The sequence below is a fragment of the Salvelinus fontinalis genome, chromosome 21 (assembly GCF_029448725.1).
Source record: "Salvelinus fontinalis isolate EN_2023a chromosome 21, ASM2944872v1, whole genome shotgun sequence".
Lineage (NCBI taxonomy): Eukaryota > Metazoa > Chordata > Actinopteri > Salmoniformes > Salmonidae > Salvelinus > Salvelinus fontinalis.
Window position 1 is genome coordinate 19,334,288 of NC_074685.1, and position 18,599 is coordinate 19,352,886.

General features: G+C 44.5%; 1 protein-coding gene across 3 annotated transcripts in view; it reads right to left on the reverse strand.

Annotated features, from left to right (window-relative positions):
* LOC129818379 (splicing factor, suppressor of white-apricot homolog) overlaps positions 1 to 18,599 on the reverse strand; it is a 148,362-nt gene that overhangs the window by 103,837 nt on the left and 25,926 nt on the right. For all 3 annotated transcript variants that reach the window (XM_055874210.1, XM_055874209.1, XM_055874211.1), the window contains exons 6-7: positions 3,054 to 3,148; positions 2,000 to 2,156 (exon numbers count right to left, since the gene is read on the reverse strand). In XM_055874210.1, the coding sequence (XP_055730185.1) occupies positions 2,000 to 2,156; positions 3,054 to 3,148 (252 nt within the window). The remainder of the gene's footprint in view (positions 1 to 1,999; positions 2,157 to 3,053; positions 3,149 to 18,599) is intronic.

Sequence of the window (18,599 nt, forward strand, 5' to 3'; positions counted from 1 at the left end):
ATCAACATAAAAGGAGCTCCAAAGCTGAGCTCTTATGGAGTCTGGGTAGTTGAGAACAGCCCAAAACTGTTACACAGTCTTAACTCCTCTTGCCTAATTCTCATTCAATACCTGCCTCATTGGCAGATACTGGAGTATCACATTGAGCAGTCTATTCCTTTGGTGCCTTTGATCATCTGCAGTCTGAGTTTTACAGAGATTCTCCCAGAGAACTGGCGCCATACACAGAAATCAAAGTCGGATCTATGGGAGCAAAATCTTTCAAAAATGATTATCTTGTCGCCATAAGCCAGCACATTAAAAATCCATGTCTGTACTGCTGTGTGATGCTGTGGTGGCGGCGGCAGTGGTGTCAAAGTCGGGAGTGTTAAGCAGAGCACCGCTCTCCCTCCCTCTCTTTCCCACCTCATGAAACCAGTGGAGCTCTTCAAGTCATGTTAATTAAGACAAATCAGTACCATCAGCTTGAGCTGTCTCTCCCAAGCACCAGGACAATTTCTCAGTTTCCAGTTCAGACAAAGAGGGGAGACGGGGTTGACCCTGGAAAATACAACCAGACAAATTGCGAGGAACATCTCTCAAGGACAAATAGGGTAGCCTGGCACCCCATATCACACCCAGCACCTTCAACATCCATCACTTACAATTAATGCAGACAGTAGAGAGAAACTGGCTAAGATTTAAGCAAGAAATTAAATGGTGATTTTGTAGCCTCGGACACCCTTTGGAAGGATGGCCCTGCAAGACTAGTGATTCTGTGATGTTGCAATTTTTTCCTAGATTTGCATGAGGAAAAGTACAGTCCTGCAATGAGCACTGAGCTAAAGTTAGAGTGTTCCTGTGTCTGTTGCTTAGGATGAAGAGTGCATGAGCTGAATAACAGTGGATGTCTTCAAGGGTTTGGGTCAAGCGAGAGAGAACTGGTCATTGCCTGTAGCACTAGGGTGGATAAATTGTAAAATTGCAGCCAGAAGAGAGCAGGAAAATAAGTGGAAATGATGTCTGCATTTAGAGGGAGCAAACACATCTGTGGGGCGACCAGACAAACAGCTTTGGATTCAGTCCACCGGCGTTCAGCGCAAAGCAAACACTGCAGTCAATGAAAAGCAGGAGAATTCAGTTTGTCAGCACATCCAAAACAACACATCAGTGAAAAATACCTTCTCTGAGACTTTGAAAAGTGTTAAGAACCTTCATGTACTCACAATCCCCCAAGGACAAGTGGTGAAAATCGCTTCTCGATACAGTCCATGCTGACCAGTCCTCAAGGAAAAGTATTGACCAAGCTGAATTTCTCAGGTTGATCAACATTGCACTGCTCTAGTGGTGAAGGGCTTTCTACTATTGAACTCCTGGTAGAGGACATTTCAGAAATGTAATGAGTCATGGGCCTAGAGGAGACCATGTTAATGAGCTTTTCCACGATGAGCTGCAGGGTACCCTCCACATCTACAGTCCCTCTGGCCACAATCCACATCATCAATCAGCACAATTCAACACTGCTGCTGCCAGTTCATCTCAATATCAAGTACAGCCCAGAATCTCTATCAGAAAAACTGGGCATACTTGATCTAGGTACTTTTATGTTGATCTCAGCAATTTGTGAACACAATCTGTGACATGAATAACTGAAGATTTGCCAGTGGGAACATGTGCCTGATCAATATTTTGTTGATTCAATGTACCTTTCCCCCAAAAGTCATTCTAATCTGATATGAACACCAATATCCCTCTCAAACAAAGAGAATTCTAACAAGTGGACCATTCTTTTCGCCTCCAGGGGTTCCGTGATCAATACTAGACAATTGAGTGCCACTCTGCCTGTCTGAGACTGAGCTCGTGTCGAAAGGGAAATGAAAAAGAAAATGGCAAGAGAAATGAAGTGGACCAGGACTAAACTGAGATGAAGAGGCTCCCTCTGAGCCAATATGAATGCTCCTCAGGTATTGGATTTCACAGTTGCCCAGTTCGACTCTCATAAATGAGAAACTGTACTCACGGTCAGCTGTGTACTCTGCTGGTGTGGCTGGCACAGCCGGCTCTGCGGGCACTTCCTCTGGCTTGGTTGCCATGGCGGTGGCGGCTCCGTTCTGTTCCTGTCGGGCTTTCCGGACCAGCGCTGCCAGTGGATGGTCTGGGTCCATGACTTGGAGAGGCTACAACACAAATAGATCTGGTTAGAAGGCTTGTAACAACAATCAGCAGCTCTTTTATTACCCTGAACAATGGGAAGATATAGAGTTGTGAAACTGTGAGACACCTCTAGCTTATGTGAGGGCAACAAGTTAAGGCAGAGAAACTGTTTCTTTATGCTATATTTCTCTATGTTATGTGGTATAACCTACTTATCGCAATTCATTTATAAGTGTGGCCTTTGAATAATTTATAAACATACTGTTGATCTATAATGGTGTCTCCAGCCTTATGGTGTGCAATCTGGTGTAATCAAAAAGAGTTGGCATATGAGTTATCAAAACCCTTTCAATGAACAGACTTTCTAAAGGAAAGATGGCATTCTCTTGATATTCAGGTCTAAAGCACTTTGAAGTGAGATGCTTTGAACTCAGGCCAAATTGTGCCATCGAATAGAAGAACTTAACAATAATGTGCTATTAATTCAGAAGTGTATGGGCTTTTGAACATTAAAACCCTAACCATTGGCGCAATTACCAAATGGTTAAACCCTATAAAAAATTGAATATGAACATTTAATAGACACATTGTGGGTTGGAATGAACAGGCAAAGCCCCTATAGAGATGGGAGATAATTGCTCCAGAAAGCCCCTCAGATGAACTCAGTCTATAGTCGTACAGTTTTCTTCCCTCTGCAGCCAAGATAACTATTTGTCTGAATAAAACAGAACAAAGCAATATGGTGAAGAATTCACAAGTGCTTTTCACAGTAATGGTTTCTCATATACAATAATCTCAGCCCAGTGTACAGTAAAATGCACCTCTCAGACCATCTTCAATAGATGAAAACGCTCAGGGAAAATAATAAGCGTTAAGGTAGAGGTCATGTTGGGCAAGGTAGAGTACACACTAGTCCTTACCTTCATCAGCTCCTCAAGGCGAGAGCTCTTCTTAGGAGCAAACAGGCTGGGGTGGAGGTAGTTGCCATCCCCATCATCATCAGAATCATCAGAGTCTACAGAAAATATATCGAAGTATGAATAAAGAATATTACAAACAAAAAACTGTTTTCAGTAAGAAGTAGGTATTGGTCTGAGGCTGACAAATAAAGAATTCACAATGCCGTGATCAACTGGTCCATCTTAAAAGGTATTCCTAGCAGACCGGGAGATATGTGGCTAAATCGAGTGCGCCTACTGTGCTGGCCAATCGGATAGATCAAATCCCCGTGCTTTAAGTTTCCACGACCCCCGGCCACAGCAAAGATTGATACTATCCTACATGATACTATCCTACATGATTTCATAACTTCTAAAACCATGACCAGCGAGAAACTGTAAAAGAATACAGCAAATAGCTGCTGTTTTTATGAGTGAGTTCATGTCTCAGCAATGTCAACACTGTTTTATTTCAACACAAAATGTGCTTCTCCCTACATCCACTGGCATTCCAATGAATGAGTAGCCAAGTGTAGTGATTGCTATGCGTTTATTATTTTAGCAGCTTGTCGTGTCTATTTTAATATCAAGGAATTTTTCACATTCTCTGGTCATATGAACAACATGAATTTGTGCACGAGGTAGATGCGGTGGAAAACTGTGTCCCCTTTCTCCAGCCTGGTCTCATAGACTAGACATAACATCGTCAATTTAAATCCGGGACAATCAGATTAGTATGATATGTTAAGTTCGGTATGGTTAGATTTTGTATTGATATGTAGGCTACGTGTGCCTTTTATAAACTGATTTAGTTCTGTTGTTGAGCTGTTCTGGTCTGTTAATGTTCGGTATTATGTCATGTTTTGTGTGGACCCCAGGAAGAGTAGCTGCTGCTTTACTAATAAAATAACACAGATGGTTGCGACTTCGAATCTCATTACAGGCAACTTGATAATTTTAGCTAATTAGCCACTTTAACTACTTACTACTTTGCAACTACTTAGCTAACCCTTCCCCTAACCCTTGACCTAACCTTAACCCCTCAACCTAACTCCTAAACTTAACCCTAACCTTAATCCTAACCCCTAGCCTAGCTAACATTAGCCAGCTAGCTAACGTTAGCCACCTAGATAGAATTCATAACATATCATGTATTTTACAAATTCGTAACATTTTATACGTTTTGCTAATTCGTAAATTATAATACGAATTGAAATTCGTAAAATATCGGAGTGTTTAGAATGTACATACAGAAGAATACAAAATGAGACCAGGTTGCTCTCTCTGGTCAGTCTCACCTGGAGGAAGGAAGGAGAGAGCAGGGACCATGAGAGGCTGACTCTCTGCTGTTCTTTCCCTCGCTCGGCTGAGACTAATGCAGTGTTCAAAACAACTGGGACCTCGGAAATCTCTGACTTCCAATGCTTAATTTGAGCCGGATCTTCCCAGAACAGGATCTGCCACATCTCCGCTTCGTACTGTTTTGTTCCAGAACCTATTTGGCAAGATCTGGTACCTCTCATAGCATGAAAAATAATTTCCACTTTTTGCTATGTAAAAATTATAATAAAAGCAATCAAAATGTCATTAATTCTCCTGCCCCCCACAAAAAAATAAAGTGAAAAAGTAGATTTTCAGCCCGGGCCCGATATTCTGAGTTGATTCTCTGGAGTATTTATCCTGTCTTATCCGGTGTCCTGTGTGAATTTAAGTATACTCTCTCTAATTCTCTCTCTTTCTTTCTCTCTCTCGGAGGACCTGAGCCCGACGACCATGCCTCAGGACTACCTGGCATGATGACTCCTTGCTGTCCACAGTCCACCTGGCCGTGCTGCTGCTCCAGTTTCAACTGTTCTGCCTGCGGCTATGGAACCCTGACCTGTTCACCGGACGTGCTACCTGTCCCAGACCTGCTGTTTTCAACTCTCTGGAGACAGCAGGAGCGGTAGAGGTACTCTTAATGATCGGCTATGAAAAGCCAACTGACAATCCTGAGGTGCTGACCTGTTGCACCCTCGACAACTACTGCGAAAATGATTATTTGACCATACTGGTCATTTATGAACATTTGAACATCTTGGCCATGTTCTGTTATAATCTCCACCCGGCACAGCCAGAAGAAGACTGGCCACCCCTCATAGCCTGGTTCCTCTCTAGGTTTCTTCCTAGGTTTTGGCCTTTCTAGGGAGTTTTTCCTACCTACTGTGCTTCTACACCTGCATTGCTTGCTGTTTGAGGTTTTAGGCTGGGTTTCTGTACAGCACTTTGATATATCAGCTGATGTAAGAAGGGCTATATAAATAAACTTGATTTGATTTGAGTTGGGCCAGCCAGAACTTATGGTTTGCGCAACACAGTAACTAACCTATGTTTGAAACCAATGCTTGGGAGTGGCTGTGTGATAAGTGCACCTGTATCTCACAGAACTAGAATGAGATTAACTTTATATGATCTCTCTCCCTTTCTCTGCTCTGATAGACATGAGCCTGCAACTCACCTCTCCAGCATTGCAATTCATTTATTTCCTTATAGAATCATAGATGTGCAAAGTCTTCTGGAGGAGCTGCAGCACCCCTGATGAATTGAAATACATTTGCCAAAGTTATAGAATTACAGCTGTCTGTTCAGAAAGAAATGAAATAATTCAAAATAGCCTACTACACCATGAGTAGGCCCATAAATTAGCCACCGAGCATCAATAGCTTTTTTAAACAAAATAGCCTAGCTGTGGATTGTGTGTAGCCCAATAAGGCATAGCCTACAGTTGGGAGCATGCGGAAAATCTGTCAGTGAACAGCATGCAGATAAAAACAGGCCTGTCAAAATAAAAATGCAATCGAGGGAAAACAGGTTGGAAAGCAAATGGCACCTGCTGAAAAGAGAAGACTAGAATCCGTATGCTGTAATAAACTTCAAAATATTGTTTTACTTTGTAAAATTGAAATACATCTGTATTTGAAATGTTTTACTTTGTAAAATTGAAATACATCTGTATTTGAAATGTTTTACTTTGTAAAATTGAAATACATCTGTATTTGAAATGTTTTACTTTGTAAAATTGAAATACATCTGTATTTGAAATGTTTTACTTTGTAAAATTGAAATACATTTGTATTTGAAATGTTTTACTTTGTAAAACAAGAGCGAGATAGGCTTTGGCACGAATTCATCGGACATCACTGGTGAGTGAGCTGTGGATAATTGGATGAGTCAGTGAAAGTGGAAAGCATTTTTAGGACTATAACTTCCTCTTGATATTGCAGCCTACAATGTGTGTCCACACACACCTAGGCCTAGACTACTAATGGATTTAAGACAAAGTTGTTTTTATTGATATGAGATTTTATTGATGTCTGAGTCAAAGTAGCCTGTCATTTCGATAATTTGTGCGGTATTAAAAAATATTCTGCCAGTCATGTAAAAAGACTTTGCATGAAATGCTTTTATAAAAAGGCTAAATTTTTCCCGAATCCAAGGCTACAAAATGTTTTTCCTATGTGTGCAACCTCTGTAAGTGCATCAACTCTACTGCTCTATGCCACTACGCAAATGTGATGATTTACAATACCAGTCAAAATGTTTGGAAACTCCTACTCATTCAAGGGTTTTTCTTCATTTTTACTATTTTCTACATTGTAGAATAATACTGAAGACATCACAACTATGAAATAACACATATGGAATCATGTAGTAACCAAGAAAGTGTTAAACAAATCAAAATATATTTTAGATGAGATTCATCAAAGTAGCCACCCTTTGCACAATCCTGGCATTCTCTCAACTAGCTTCATGAGGTACTCACCTGAAATGCATTTCAATTAACAGGTGTGCGTTGTCAAAAGTTGATTTGTGGAATTTCTTTCCTTCTTAATGCCTTTCAGCCAATCAGTTGTGTTGTGACAAATAAGTAAAAAGTACTGACAGTCCATCATTACTTTAAGACATGAAGGTCAGTCAATACGGAACATTATAATAACTTTTAAAATTTAAAGTTTAGTCGCAAAAAAACATCAAGAGCTATGATGAAACTGGCTCTCATGAGGACTGCCACAGGAAAGGAAGAACCAGAGTTACTTCTGCTGCAGAGGGTAAGTTCATTAGTTACCAGCCTCAGAAATAACCCCCAAATAAATGCTTCACAGAGTTCAAGTAGCAGACACATCAACTGTTCAGAGGAGACTGTGTGAATCAGGTCTTCATTGTCGAATTACGCCATCCCATCTGGTTTGCGTTTAGTGGGACTATCATTTGTTTTCAACAGGACAATTACCCATAACATGTCCAGGCTGTGTAAGGGCTATTTGACCAAGAGGAAGAGTGATGGAGTGCTGCATCAGATGACCTGGCCTCCACAATCACCCGACCTCAACCCAATTGTGATGGTTTGGGATGAGTTGGACCACAGAGTGAAGGAAAAGCAGCCAACAAGTGCTTAGCATATGTGGGAACTCGTTCAAGACGGTTGGAAAAGCTTTCCAGGTGAAGCTGGTTTCGAGAATGCCAAGAGTGTGCAAAGCTGTCATCAAGGCAAAGCATCGCTACTTTGAGGAATCTCAAATATATATATTGATTTGTTTAACAATTTTTTTGGTTACTACGTGATTCCATATGTGTTATTTCATAGTTTTGAAGTCTTCACTATTATTCTACAATGTAGAAATCAGTAAAACAGAAAAACCCTTGAATGAGTTGGTGTGTCAAAACTTTTGACAGGTACTATATATACAAAAGTATGTGGACACCCCTTCAAATTAGTGGATTTGGCTATTTCAGCACACAGCCATGCAATCTCCATAGACGAACATTGGCAGTCGAATGGCTTTACTGAAGAGCTTGGTGACTTTCAATGTGGCACAGTCATAGGATGCCACCTTTCCGACAAGTCGGTTTGTCAAATTTATGCCACTAGGTACTGTTGTTGTTAAATGAAAACGACTAGGAGCAACCACGGGTAAGCCACGAAGTGGTAGGCCACACAATAGTACCGTGTATATCACCCCCGTGTATATCCCCACCAAGCAGACACCTCGACGGCCCTGAAATAACTTAATTTGACTCTATGTAAACTGGAAACCACAGATCTTGAGGCTGCATTCATTGTAGCTGGGGATTTAAACAAGGCTAACCTGAAAACAAGGCTCCCTAAATTTTATCAGAATATCGAATGCGCGACCCGGGCTGGCAACACCCTGGATCATTGCTACGTGACGCATACAAAGCCCTCCCTCCGGCAAATCTGACCACAACTCCATTTTGTTGCTCCCAGCCTATAGACAGAAAATAAAACAGGAAACGCCCGTGCTCAGGTCTGTTCAACGCTGGTCCGACCAACCTGATTCCACGCTTCAAGATTGCTTCGATCACGAGGACTGGGATATGTTCCGGAAAGCATTGGACAATAACATTGACCTATACACTGATTCGGTGAGCGAGTTTAATAGCAAGTCCATCGGTGATGTGGTACCCACGGTGACTATTAAATCCTTCCCCAACCAGAAACCGTGGATTGATGGCAGCATTCTTGCAAGACTGAAAGCGCGAACAACTGCTTTTAATCATGGCAAGGCGACCGGAAACATGACCAAATACAAACAGTGTAGCTATTCCCTCCGCAAGGCAATCAAACAAGCTAAGCATCAGTGTAGAGACAAAGTAGAGTCGCAATTCAACGGCTCAGACACGAGAGGTATGTGGCAGGGTCTACAGTCAATCACTGGACTACAAAAAGAAAACCAGCCCCGTCAAGGACACTGATGTCTTGCTCCGAGACAAACCAAAACAACTGACAAGGCCCGCTACCAAAACCTGCGGGTTCTCCTTCACCGCAGCCAACGTAAGTAAAACATTTAAAACGTGTTAACCCTCGCAAGACTGCCGGCCCAGACGGCATCCCTAGCCGCGTCCTCAGAGCATGCACAGACCAGCTGGCTGGTGTGTTTACGGACATACTCAATCAATCCCTATCCCAGTCTGCTGTTTCCACATGCTTCAAGAGGGCCACCATTGTTCCTGTCCCCAAGAAAGCTAAGGTAACTGAGCTAAATGACTATCGCCCCGTAGCACTCACTTCTGTCATCATGAAGTGCTTTGAGAGACTAGTCAAGGATCATATCACCTCCACCCTACATGACACCCTAGACCCATTCCAATTTGCTTACTGCCCCAATAGGTCCACAGACGACGCAAATCGCAACCACACTGCCCTAACCCATCTGGACAAGAGGAAAACCTATGCAAGAATGCTGTTCATTGATTACAGCTCAGCATTTAACACCATAGTACCCTCCAAACTCATCATTAAGCGCAAGACCCTGGGTCTCGACACCGCGCTGCGCAACTGGGTCCTGGACTTTGACGGGCCGCCCCCAGGTGGTGAGGGTAGGAAACAACACCCAGCTGATAATCAAAACAGGGGCCCCACATGGGTGTGTTCTCAGCCCTCTCCTGTACTCCACGTTCACCCATGACTGTGTGGTCATGCACGCCTCCAACTCATTCATCAAGTTTGCAGACGACACTACAGTGGTAGGCTGGATTACCAACAACGACGAGACGGCCTACAGGGAGGAGGTGAGGGCCCTCGGAGTGTGGTGTCAGGAAAATAACCTCACACTAAAAGTCAACAAAACAAAGGGGATGATCGTGGACTTCAGGGAAGAGCAGAGGGAGCACCCCCCTATCCACATCGACGGGACAGTAGTGGAGAAGGTAGAAAGTTTTAAGTTCCTCGGCGTACACATCACGGACAAACAGAAATGGTCCACCCACACAGACAGGAGGAGGCTGAAGAAATTTGGCTTGTCACCAAGAACACTCAAACTTTTACAGATGCACAATCGAGAGCATCCTGTCAGGCTGTATCACCGCCTGGTACGGAAACTGCTCCGCCCACAACCGTAAGGCTCTACAGAGGGTAGTGAGGTCTGCACAACCACCAGGGGCAAACTACCTGCCCTCCACGACACCTACACCACCCGATGTCACAGGAAGGCCAAAAAGATCATCAAGAACAACAACCACCCGGGCCACTGCCTGTTCACGCCGCTATCATCCAGAAGGCGAGGTCAGTACAGGTGCATCAAAGCTAGGACCGAGAGACTGAAAAACAGCTTCTATCTCGAGGCCATCAGTGTTTAACAGCCATCACTAACATTGAGTGGCTGCTGCCAACATAGACTCAATCTCTAGCTACTTTTATAATTTACATTTGGATGTAATAAATGCATCACTAGTCACTTAAACAATGCCACTTTATATAATGTTTACATACCCTACATTACTCAGCTCATATGTACAGTGGGGAGAAGAAGTATTTGATAACCTGCAAAATCGGCAGTGTTTCCTACTTACAAAGCATGTAGAGGTCTGTAATTTTTATCATAGGTACACTTCAACTGTGAGAGACAAAAATCCATAAAATCACATTGTGTGATTTTTAAGTATTTAATTTGCATTTTATTGCATGACATAAGTATTTGATCACCTACCAACCAGTAAGAATTCCAGCTCTCACAGACCTGTTAGTTCTTCTTTAAGAAGCCCTCCTGTTCTCCACTCATTACCTGTATTAACTGCACCCGTTTGAACTCGTTACCTGTATAAAAGACACCTGTCCACACACTCAAACAGACTCCAACCTCTCCACAATGGCCAAGACCAGAGAGCTGTGTAAGGACATCAGGGAAGAAAAATTGTAGACCTGCACAAGGCTGGGATGGGCTACAGGACAATAGGCAAGCAGCTTGGTGAGAAGGCAACAACTGTTGCCGCAATTATTAGAAAATGGAAGAAGTTCAAGATGACGGTCAATCACCCTCGGTCTGGGGCTCCATGCAAGATCTCACCTCGTGGGGCATCAATGATCATGAGGAAGGTGAGGGATCAGCCCAGAACTACACGGCAGGACCTGGTCAATGACCTGAAGAGAGCTGGGACCACAGTCTCAAAGAAAACCATTGGTAACACACTACACGTCATGGATTAAAATCCTGCAGCGCACGCAAGGTCCCCCTGCTCAAGCCAGCGCATGTCCAGGCCCGTCTTAAGTTTACCAATGACCATCTGGATGATCCAGAGAAGGAATGGGAGAAGGTCATGTGGTCTGATGAGACAAAAATAGAGCTTTTTGGTCTAAATTCCACTCGCCGTGTTTGGAGGAAGAAGAAGGATGAGTACAACCCCAAGAACACCATCCCAACCGTGAAGCATGGAGGTGGAAAGGTCCTGGAGTGGCCTAGCCAGTCTCCAGACCTGAACCCAATAGAAAATCTGAACCCAATAGAAAATCTTTGGGGATGCTTTTCTGCAAAGGGGACAGGATGACTGCACCATATTGAGGGGAGGATGGATGGGGCCATGTATCGCGAGATCTTGGCCAACAACCTCCTTCCCTTAGTAAGAGCATTGAAGATGGATCGTGGCTGGGTCTTCCAGCATGACAATGACCCGAAACATACAGCCAGGGCAACTAAGAAGTGGCTCCGTAAGAAGCATCTCAAGGTCCTGGAGTGGCCTAGCCAGTCTTCAGACCTGAACCCAATAGAAAATCTTTGGAGGGAGCTGAAAGTCCGTATTGCCCAGCGACAGCCCCGAAACCTGAAGGATCTGGAGAAGGTCTGTATGGAGGAGTGGGCCAAAATCCCTGCTGCAGTGTGTGCAAACCTGGTCAAGAACTACAGGAAACGTATGATCTCTGCAATTGCAAACAAAGGTTTCTGTACCAAATATTAAGTTCTGCTTTTCTGATGTATCAAATACTTATGTCATGCAATAAAATGCAAATTAATTACTTAAAAATCATACAATGGGATTTTCTGGATTTTTTTTCTGGATTCCGTCTCTATGATAAAAATTACAGACCTCTACATGCTTTGTAAGTAGTAAAACCTGCAAAATCGGCAGTGTACCAAATACTTGTTCTCCCCACTGTATATACTGTACTCTATACGTTCGGCCATCGCTCATCCATATATTTATATGTACATTCTTAAATCATTCCTTTACACTTGTGAAATTGTTAGATTACTTGTTAGACATTACTCCACAGTTGGAACTAGAAGCACAAGCATTTCACTACACTCTCATTAACATCTGCTAACCATCTGTATGTGACCAATAAAATTTGATTTGACAAGCTTACAGAATGGGACTTCTGAGTGCTGAAGCTTGCAGCGCATACTGCTCGTCCGGAGCTTCATAAAAAGGATTTCCATGGCCGAGCAGCCGCACAGAAGCCTAAACTAACCATGCACAATGCCAAGCGTCGGCTGGAGTGGTGTAAAGCTCGCCGGCATTGGATTCTGAAGCAGTGGAAACGCATTCTTTGGAGTGATGAGTCACACTTCAAAATCTGGCAGTCTGACGGACGAATCTGGGTTTGGCAGATGCCAGGAGAACGCTAACTGCCCTAATGCAAAATGCGTACTGTAAAGTTTGGTGGAGGAGGATGGTCTGGGGCTGTTTTTCATGGTTCTTGCTAGGCCCCTTAGGTTCAGTGAAGGGAAATCGTAACGCTACAGCATACAATGACATTCTAGACGATTCTGTGCTCCCAACTTTGTGGTAACAGTTTGGGGAAGGTTCTTTCATGTTTCAGCATGACAATGCCCCCGTGCACAAAGCAAGGTTCATGCAGAAATGGTTTGTTGAGATCGGTGTGGAAGAATTTGACAGGACTGCACAGAGCCCTGACCTCAACCCCATTGAACACCTTTAAGATGAATTGGAACGCAGACTGCGAGCCAGGCCTAATTGCCCAACATCAGCGCCTGACTTCACTAATGCTCGTGGCTGAATGGAAGCAAGTCCACACAACAATGTTCCAACATCTAGTGGAAAGCCTTCCCAGAAGAGTGGAGGCTGTTATAGCAGCAAAGGAGGGACCAACTCCATATTAATGCCTATGATTTTGGAATGAGATGTTTGACGAGCAGGTGTCCACATACTTTTGATCCTGTAGTGCATTTGGCCGGACCTATATACAGTTCCTTCGGAAAAGTATTCAGACCGCTTGACTTTTTCCACATTTTGTTAGGTTACAGCCTTATTCTAAAATGTATTAAATACTTTTTTCCCCCTCATCAATCTACACACAATATCCCATATGACAAAACAAAAACAGGTTTTAGAAATTTTGGGAAATGTTTTACAATAAAAAAAATATGACATTAACATAAGTATTCAGACCCTTTACTAAGTACTTGGTTAAAGAACCTTTGACAGTGATTACAGCCTCAAGTCTTCTTGGGGATGTCGTTACAAGCTTGGCACACCTGTATTTCGTTGAGTTTCTCCCATTCTTCTCTGCAAATTGTCTCTAGCTCTGTCAGGTTGGATGGGGAGCGTCACTGCACAGCTATTTTCAGATTTCTCAAGAGATGTTTGATCAGGTTGAAGTCCAGACTCTGGATGGGCCACTCAAGGACATTCAGAGACTTGTCCTAAAGCCACGCCTGCATTGTCTAGGCTGTGTGCTTAGAGTCAGTGTCCTGTTGGAAGGTGAACCTTCATCCCAGTCTGAGGTCCTGAGCACTCTGGAGCAGGTTTTCAGAAAGTTTCTCTTTGCGCCGTTCATCTTTACCTCGATCCTGACTAGTCTTCCAGTCCGTGCCGCTGAAAAACATCCTCACAGCATGCTGCTGTCACCACCATGTGTCACCATAGGGATGGTGCCAGGCTTCTTTCAGACGTGACGCTGGGCATTCAGGCCAAAGAGTTGAAGCTTGGTTTCATTAGACCAGAGAATCTTGTTCCTCATGGTTTGAGTCTTTAGATGCCTTTTGGCAAACTCGAAGGGGACTGTCATGTGCCTTTAACTGAGGAGTGGCTTCCGTCTGGCCACTCTACCATAAATGCCTGATTGGTGGAGTGCTGCAGAGATGGTTGTCCTTCTGGAAGATTCTCCCATATCCACAGAGGAACTCTGGAGCTCTGTCAGAGTGACCATTGGGTTCTTGGTCACCTTCCTGACCAAGGCCCTTCTCCCCTGATTGCTCAGTTTGGCTGGCCGGCCAACTCTAGGAGAGTCTAGGTGGTTCCAAACTTCTTTCATTTAAGAATGATGGAGGCCACTGTGTTCTTGGGGATCTTCAATGCTGCAGACATTTTTTGGTACCCTTCCCTAGATCCTGTGCCTCGACACAATCCTGTCTCGGAGCTCTATGGACAATTTATTTGACCTCGTGGCTTGGTTTTTGCTCTGACATGCACTGTCAACTGTGGGACCTTATATATGTCTAATCAATTGAATTTACCACAGATCTACTCCAATGAAGTTGTAGAAACATTTCAAGGATGATCAATGGAAACAGGATGCATCTGAGCAAAATGTAGAGTCTCACAGCAAAGGGTCTGAATACTTACGTAAATTAGCTATTTGTTTATTTCATATATTTTTGCAAATTTCAAAAAACCTTTTTTCGATTTCTGAGGTATGGTGTGTACATTGTTGAGGAAAATGTTTAATTAAATCCATTTTAAAATAAGGCTGTAATGTAAGAAAATGACGAAAAAGTCAAGGGGTTGTTATGGGTTTAAGATGGCACAGTGATGCCATCTGTTGGTAAATGTTTATTACTGCAACTCATGTATTTATACCGGGGTGCTTGAGATACCCGGAAGTGTCATGATGTACAGAACAAGGCTGGTTACTCGCATGAATGTCTCTGTCTCGTCATTTACCATTGGAACAAACATGGTGTCAGAAGAGGGATCACTAACCATGCTTTCCGCAAATTAGAGTAACCTGTTCTGGTTTACCAAACAATTGTTTATTTGAGTAAAATTTCGCCGGAATTGGCTTTAGCTAGAGTGAGTTTGCTAGTTAGCTTCAGTGTTGTTAGCACCGGTTAGACATGGCAGCGAACATTCCCCCTCCCGCCGTTATGAAGCTCAGCGGGGATTGGAGCACGAACTGGGATACGTTTAGAGGTGAATGGGAAGACTATGCGCTAGCAACGGGACTTCTGGAAAAGGACGAAGAGGTAGTGGCTGCCACTTTGAGGACTATAATGGGAACTGAATGCCGACACGTATACAAACACAACCTGAACCTAACAGCAGCTCAGCAAGGTAACGCTATAACTATTCTTGATGCTCTTGAACATTACTTTAAGCCAGCAAAGAACGTCATCTACGAGCGTTATGTTTTTGGTTGTTGCAAACAGGAGAACGGGGAGTCCATTGACAGCTTTGTCACTAGGTTAAGGGAAAAGGCAGCTACATGTGACTATGGTGCTTTAAGAGATGAACTGATCAGAGATAAGATTGTGCTTGGCATAACTGATGAGGGCACCCGCAGACGTTTGCTGAGAGAACGTGACCTGACGCTGGTCTTGGCAGTGGAGACATGCCGTGCAGCAGAGCTTACTGATATACGGATAAGGTCCATGGAGCTAGAAAGGCAACATATGGACAATGTCAATGCTACATTCAGGCAGCCAGTAAAGAAATTCCCCTTTGCCACAGCTAATGCTAATACTACAGCCAACTCTGCAGTAGACAACCCCAATACATGCCGATATTGTGGCATTTCTCATGGACGAGGAAAAGAACACTGCCCAGCCTATGGAAAAATATGCAAATCCTGTGGTACAGCTAATCACTTTGCAAGGGTCTGCATGAAAAGCAAGAGAAAGGAGGGTAAGGTGCACTCTATTGAAACAAACCCAGATGAAGGGAACAACAGCACGGAGGATGTATATGCTAGCGAGTGCATAGGGGCAGTGAAGGCAAAAGGGAAAAAGTGGTTTGTCACTCTGCTACTTAATAATAAACCACAGCAATGCCAGATAGATTCAGGGGCCACATGCAACGTTATGAGCCTTAAAGATAAAAGGAGGCTCGCGCCCAGAGACAATCTCACACAGAGTAGCACCAAGCTGAAACTGTATTCAGGCCAGTTCATGACCTCTTTAGGCCTGTTTGTGACAGAGTGTGTTTTACGTGGCCAGAAACACACCCTTGAGTTTGAAATAGTTGAGGCTAGTCAACAGCCATTACTGTCAGGTTCTACATGCGAGCGCCTTGGGCTTATTAACTTTACCATCCCAGCTGATCTTAACATTATAGATAAAGTCAAGGCTGGGCCCCTGAGCAAGGAGACACTCCTAAGCAAGTACCATGATGTCTTCAACGCCCCGGTCGAGTCAGTTCCCGGGGAAGTCCACTTTGAGTTGGACGCAGCAATCCAGCCTGTCCAGTGTGCACCCCGTAATGTACCAGTGGCCATGAAAGCAGCTACGAAGGCTCAGCTTGACAAATACGAAGCAGATGGCCACATGATATCCGTCACTGAGCCTACAGACTGGATAAGTAATATGGTTATCATCAAGAAACCAGACAAGCTACGGATATGCATTGATCCTAAACACCTCAACCGGGCTCTGCGACGTTCACATTACATTATGCCCACGTTGGAGGATGTTCTTTACAAGCTCCCAAAGGCCAGAATCTTCACGCTCGTGGACGCTAGAGATGCCTTCCTGCAGTGCAAGCTCGACGAGCCCAGCAGCTACATGACCACCTTTTGGACACCCTGGGGCAGGAAGAGGTGGTTGAAGCTTCCGTTTGGTGTCTCCGTGGCTCCAGAGGTGTATCAGCGGAAGCAGCATGAGCTGTTGATGGGACTCAGTGGCGTGGAACCCATAGCAGATGACATCCTCGTAGTGGGCTGTGGGGACAGTGATGAGGAGGCAGAATGTGACCATGACGCCAAGCTGCTGGCCCTGATGGTCAGATGCAGACAGGTCAAGCTAAGACTAAGCATAAAAAAGCTTCAGTTTAAAGTGCCAGAGGTCCGCTTTCATGGGCACATTTTGTCCTCCATCGGATTGAAGGCGGATCCTGAAAAAGTGAAGGCTGTCTTGGAAATGCCCCACCCATCTGACGTGAAGGGAGTGCAGCGCTTCGTCGGATTCGTCACTTACCTGGCCAAATTCCTACCGCGGCTCTCTGAAGTGTGTGAGCCACTAAGGAGGCTCATGGACAAGGACGCCATCTGGCATTGGCTCCCAAAACATGACGCAGCGGTGAGGGAAATAAAAAAACTGGTCACCCAGACACCTGTACTGCGTTACTACAATGTGTCAAAACCTGTCACGATTCAGAGTGACTCAAGCCAGTATGGACTTGGCTGTTGCCTCATGCAGGAGAGCCAGCCTGTGGCATTCGCCTCTAGGGCACTCACCCTAACAGAGCAGAACTATGCCCAGATAGAGAAGGAGTGCCTCAGCATTGTGTTTGCATGCCAACGCTTCCACCACTACCTGTACGGGCGTGACAATATTACCGCAGAGACAGATCACAAGCCCCTTATTGCTATATTCAGCAAGCCTCTTCTGAATGCCCCAAAACGACTGCAGAGCATGCTACTGGCCCTACAAAACTACAACCTCACGGTGGTGTATAAGCCAGGGCCAGAGATGTATGTGAGTGACACGCTCAGCAGGGCTACTGCATCAGGCATTCACACACGCTCCATGCATGAACAACACGCAGTGTGCAGCTTACAAAGAGAGCAAGTGGATGTTGAACACATCAACCAGGCTGACTACCTCAATGTTACGGACCAGCGCCTTATACAAATCAGACAGCACACAGACAGGGACGGACAACTCCAGGAATTGAGGTCTGTGATTATGATGGGCTGGCCCGACTGCAAGGAAGAAACTGCTTTAGCCGTCAGAGAATATTGGCAAGTCAAAGAGGAGCTCAGTGTTCAAAACGGAGTAATATTCATGTGTCAGAGAGTCGTTATTCCCCGGTCTCTGCGCCATGAGATGTTGGCGCGTGTGCACTCAAGTCACATAGGAGGTGAGGCCTGTTACAGACAAGCACGTGACACACTGTATTGGCCAGGAATGCAGAGTGAAATCAAAGACTATGTCAGTAAATGCACAATCTGCAATGAATATGCCATTGAACAACAGAGAGAGACGATGATGTCCCACGAGCTACCGATGCGCCCCTGGCAGATAGTAAGTTTAGATCTCTTCCAGCACAGTGGCAAAGACTTTCTGCTGGTAGTTGATCATTATTCAGACTTTTGGGAGATTGACCTCCTCCCCGACCTCTCAGCAGAGACAACGATCAAACGCTGCAAGGCTCAGTTTGCCCGCTATGGCCAGCCAGATAGGGTAATTTCAGACAATGGACCCCAATTCTCCGGTGTTGAGTTCCGAAAATTTGCTGCAGGATGGGAATTTGAGCACGTCACTTCATCACCACGATACCCAAAAGCTAATGGGAAGGCGGAGTCCGCAGTAAAAATCGCAAAGAACCTCTGCAAAAAGGCTCTGCGAGAGGGCAAAGATGCCTGGAAAGCAATCCTGCAGTGGCGCAATACCCCGACAGAAGGCATGGATAGCAGCCCGGCCCAGCGCCTCATGGCACGGCGCTTAAAAGCAGCTCTGCCAGTAGCCAACACTCTCCTGGAGCCCTGTGTGGTGACTGACGTGCTGGTGAAGCTACGTCACAGAAGACAGGTCTCCAAGTTCATCTACGACAAATCAGCAAAAGACTTACCTGAGC